Source organism: Pygoscelis adeliae, unplaced genomic scaffold (assembly GCF_000699105.1).
Source record: "Pygoscelis adeliae isolate BGI_AS28 unplaced genomic scaffold, ASM69910v1 Scaffold483, whole genome shotgun sequence".
Taxonomy (NCBI): Eukaryota; Metazoa; Chordata; class Aves; order Sphenisciformes; family Spheniscidae; genus Pygoscelis; species Pygoscelis adeliae.
This window is the reverse complement of record NW_008824379.1, coordinates 1,185,665-1,190,661: the sequence shown is the minus strand read 5'-3', so window position 1 is coordinate 1,190,661 and position 4,997 is coordinate 1,185,665. Positions and strand designations below refer to the sequence as shown.

The window sequence follows — 4,997 nt, the reverse complement described above, 5'->3', positions numbered from 1 at the left end:
CCCGCGCTCGCGTGGTACTTGCACTGCTTTCAAAGCCTCGTTCGTCCTTACTGCGTCAGCTAATACATTAGAAATGAGTCCTGTGTGACTTGGTGGCTTGTGACTGGACGTCAGGGTGATGGTGGCCTCGTTGGCAGGGGGGACCAGTGGAGGGGCTGGGGGTTGCAGGGACTGTGCTGGTGGGCTGCTGGGAGCGGGGCGAGGAAAAGACAGACCCTGGGCAGGGAGAAGGAAGCTGATCCTGTGGTTTGGCACTGGCACTGAAGAGCCCGCGGGCTCTCGCCTGCAAAAGAAGGGGAAGACTTGGCTGGGGTCCCGCCTGTGCCACTGTGTCCAGCGCTGCCGGTGAAAGCAGGCTCTGGCTGGGGAAGGGATGGAGGGGCTGGAAAGGGAGAGGGACAGGAGCTTTCCTGTCCAAGCAGATCTCTGCCTCCCTCCTTCCTTTCCAAATATGTGACCTTCCCTCCCCAGGTGGCCTGAGGATCTGGAGGAGCTGTCCTGCTCTGCTGCCCTGAGCCCTACGTGGTGGCACAGGCCATCATGGCTGGCGGAGGTCCTGCGCCAGTGACCTCTGGCCAGGGCCACTTGCGGGAAGTCACCCAGCAATTAGGGCTTGTGTCACCCCGGCTGATTAGCCCTTGAGGAGGTGACTCACCACCGACCTACTCAGGTGGCATTTAACCCTTTGTGTGCTGCTACCGCCCTGCAGGGCTGAATAATAGCAGGAGAAGGGCAACAGGGGTTAAATCCATCAGCTCAGGTTATCGGACTCTAATTGCTTTATTCTTTACTCACCTATAAAGAGCCAGTCTGGGGTCAGCAGCCTTCGTCACATGAGGATTAAAATGCTCAAGTGAGCTAATGCCGGGGCTGGTGTCACTGCCCTGCTCCTCAGATCCTTGTTTTTTCCCATCTGGGTGCTGGAGGGAGCTCCTGGCAGAGGGGGGCTCGGTGTTGGGTGTCTGAAGGTGCAAATGCTGCCCTGATTGTGCTGCCTCTGGGAGACAGGGGAGTGTTTTCCTTGGCACGTCAGTGCCTCCAGCCTGCAGATCTAGTGCCCTCTGTTCTCTCCCCAGAATTCAGATTTAAAAAAGAAGGCATCTGCATTTCAGCTTGCTGCTAAATGTCAGGGCACAGTCACAGAGACAAATGTTCTCCAGAGCATGTAAGAAATGGGAGGGGAACGTGGGGAGGATTTGGGAGCTGAAGTTATCGAATGCAAGCGTAGGCATGTAAGAACCGGGGTCCCATCAGGAGTCGATGAGACATGGCTCCCCAAGCCACGCGGGGGCTGTAGAAAGTCATGCCCAGCTGCATGAGGTTCCCCCGAGAGATGGGTAAACTCATTGCATGTTCTCCTCTAGATGGTTTTCCATCAGCTAAAGCAGTTTGTTTGGGAACTGTTCAGAACTGGATGGCAGGGCTGGGCACGGGGGAGTGCTAGCTTTGCCTCCTATATCCCCGTGCCAGGGTTGAAATATGGGGAGAGGAGGAGCTGAGCCAGGCTGAGGCTGTGATCCCTGTAGCCAGACTTAGAAGCACTTGCCATTGTAAGTGCTTTGCTGTAACTCAGGGTAAGGGAAGCTGAATGTCCTCTTCTACTGCCTTGTTTTGCTTGTGGCCACTACTCTTCCTCCTGAAGCATCGAAACGGTCTCGGTGTGCCAGCACCTATGGAACAGGTTTCATCCTGGGCAGGGACATATGTCCCCTGTCTGGTCACCCCGATCCATCACAACCATCAGGTTGTTGGATGTTCTGGAAAACACATGGAGACAAGATCCTCAGCCAGCAGAAATCACCGCTGAGCTCCATGCGGCTCTACCCATTTGCCAGACTTGCACGGATTTTGCTTGCGACCCATGGGCAAAGCGGGGAAGGTCCGAGCAAGGCTGCCCAGCAGCCCCCTCCCAGGGCTCCCCCGCTCCCCCCCGCGCTCTCCCGGCCCCCGCTGAACAGATGGTGTCAATTTTCGCAGGGGGAGCGGAGGAAACAAAGCCCAGAGCGATGGGAAACTGCAGCCTGTCTCCCAAACGCAGCCCGGGGGATGACATCTGTGGGGACGGGCTGATGCATGTGGGTGTCTGTGGCGTGCCGAGCCCTGTGCTGAGCCTGCACTTATGCCTGCCCTATCTCACTTTTCTTTCTCCTTTGTTGTTTTTTTCTCCTTTCTAGATAAAGAACCTCGTGGACCGTTTGCAGGGATGTCGGTGAAGTGAGCGGGCTGCCTCCCCGCCTCTGCCCAGCACAGGATCAGAGGCTTACTTGGAAGCTGGCATGTTGCCCCCTCCAGCCCCTGCTCGGCCACTAAATGCCCAGCCCTGCCTGCCCTGCCTGCCCTGCTTGCCCTGCCCCTAGCCTTGCTTTCCACCAGTGATACACCCTGCTTTCCCCAGGACGTCGCTTTGGGAGAGAGGCGGCAGCGAGTATGCTGCAGAAAGCCAGCCTGCAGCCAAAGCCCAGAGGAGTTTTGCAGTGAGGCCAGTTGCTTAAAAGCCAAAGAGTTGTCCCTTCCCTGCCCCGGCGTGGATAAGCATCTCAGACAGTGAATTTTTCCGTGCTCAGCGGCTGTTGAGGTCCTGGTCTGCAGGCTCGAAGAGGGGGGCTGCCATGGAAGAGAATGTGTTCAGCGTGCAGCAGATACAGCCCAACGTCATCTCGGTGAGGCTCTTCAAGCGCAAGGTGGGCGGCCTCGGCTTCCTGGTGAAGGAGCGCGTCAGCAAGCCGCCCGTCATCATCTCAGACCTGATCCGGGGAGGGGCTGCGGAGCAGAGTGGCCTCATTCAGGCTGGGGACATCATTTTAGCTGTCAATGGCAGGCCCCTGGTGGACATGAGCTATGAGACTGCGCTGGAGATACTGAGAAATATCGCCTCCGAGACCTACGTGGTCCTCATCCTGCGGGGCCCTGAGGGCTTCACCACTCACCTGGAGACCACTTTTGCAGGCGACGGGACGCCGAAAACCATCCGTGTCACCAGACCCCTCTGCCCGACTCCGAAGGTGGTTGACTTGTCCAACCCAAGCCTGCACAGCAAAGAGCAGCCGCTGCCAGCAGCCGACCGCACCATGGGCTCCCTGTGGACAAGAGAGATCAGGCGGGAGGTGGAGCCGATGGTCCACGTTAACGGCGTCGTTACCGGCAGCAAAGGGCAGGACGCTGGGAAGGGGAAGGAGGGTGCTTGTGGTCACCCTTGCCTCAACGGCGGTGTGGAAGACAATGAACTGCTCAAAGAAATCGAGCCAGTCCTGGATCTCCTGAAGAGCAGCAGTAAGGACAGCGATGGAGATGCACCCTCCAAGGTAGAGACAAGAGATATAGAAGTCCAGGTGGACTGGTAGGTCCCTAAATACATTTTTTACATTTGGTGAAATGTGCTGCTTTTGGCTACCCAACACGGCTGGTTTAGGTGTCGGTGGGCACCTCTCCAGAAACGGCTGCTGTCTGACACAGCAGGATGGAGATGGAGAGGAAAGGGTGCAAAAAAAGGGGGAAGTGGTTGATGAGGGGGAGATAAAAGGAATGAAAAATTGGGGGTAGATGGTGGAAGAAAGGGAGAAAGACGTAAGCGTGGGAAGTCAGGGAGACAGCAGGAGTAATGTCTTGTGGAAAGCTGAGCTGTGCGATGTGGTGGATCGTGGGCTAGGCTGGGATTTGTTTCTGTTCCGTGTTCTCAATCTATCTCATTTGTTTTAAGTTTTAAACAAAATCCCGTGCCTCAGTTTCCCCACCTGCCAAATCAGATTTATGGTATTGTCTGTCCTTGCTATTCTGTTTTGGAGCTCTCCCCTTGAAATCTGCTATTGATTAACTGCCGGAGAGGGAGAAGGAAGGTCAGACTGGCAGACTACGATGCTTCCCGGGAGAAATGAGTTTCAAAACCTTCTGTGCTTTTGGCAGTCAGGCTCTGGTTTTGGGGAGGGGGAAGGGGAGCCCCGGTCTGGTTCCAGCTGAAGCCAGGGGGACCTCTGTGCAAGGGGCAGTGGGACCTGCCTTGGGTGCTCCCGTCTTCTGGGAAGGGGGGAAATGTTTCCCGTTGAGAGCTCAGAAATAGCCACCCCTTGTTGAAATGCAACAGCGAAGCTGCCTGTTCATCCCCTCTGCTCTTTCTAGATCGAGCTAATTATTTCAATATGCATATGCATGTATAACAAGGGTGGGGACATATGCTTGCCCCATGACCTCTTGAGGAGGGTGAAGTCCCATCATGCGGGTGGAACGGCTTCATTTCTGATAGCTGCTTCTGCAAGGGGCAATGTGTGCACTGTTGCCCTCCTGATCTTCCTTGGCATTTCCCTGAGATGTAGATCATCACTCCGGAGCCGAAGCAGCTCCCTGTGGTCCTTCACGCTTTGCAAAACGTTATTGGTAGCTATTTATTTTTTTTTTTTTTTTGTACCAGCTCTCTCACCTCCTGGCTATTTATTAGCAATGATATGTTGCCTTGTCCTGTTGCCTTTCCCCAAGTCCCCGAACATGTTTTAGCAGTGCCAAGTGCCGCAGCAGGTTGTGGCTGCTCTCGGTTATTGACTGGCTGTAAAAGCCAGGAGGCTTTTTCAGGATGGTTCGCTGAAGCTGGTTCAGTGACAGAGGGGTTTGTAACTTTAAGTTCCCTTGCTGCACCTGCTTCCTTAGGGAGGGGGAAAAAAATGGTATTTATTTTTATTGTCAGAAACAATGAGAGATGAAAGGCAGAGCTGTTGGCTGCGGAGGAGTGGGATCCCTGCAGTGGGTTCCCTGCCCGGCTCGGTGGCAGAGCCCAGGCTGAGCTCCTGATCCCTCCCATCACAAGCCAACACCCACGCCGTGTGTTTTCCATCTTCTTTTTTTTTTATTTTTGGTTGGTTTTGCGCCATCATTTCTGCTCTCTCCCAAATTGTGCATTTTTTCTGCGGAGGACACGGTTACTCAAAGCCCATTAGGGTGGTCACACTGAGTCAGAGGAAAAAAAATCAGCTCAGCTCGGCACCTGCGGTGAGTGGCAGACCTGGGGAAGA

The 4,997-nt window shown here is 55.0% G+C and overlaps 1 protein-coding gene across 1 annotated transcript in view; it reads left to right on the top strand.

The window, feature by feature from the left end:
- The first annotated feature begins 2,609 nt into the window (after positions 1 to 2,609).
- NOS1 (nitric oxide synthase 1 (neuronal)) overlaps positions 2,610 to 4,997 on the top strand; it is a 39,570-nt gene continuing 37,182 nt past the window's right edge. Inside the window, exon 1 of the mRNA XM_009320209.1 lies at positions 2,610 to 3,337. Coding sequence (XP_009318484.1) covers positions 2,610 to 3,337 — 728 coding nt within the window. The remainder of the gene's footprint in view (positions 3,338 to 4,997) is intronic.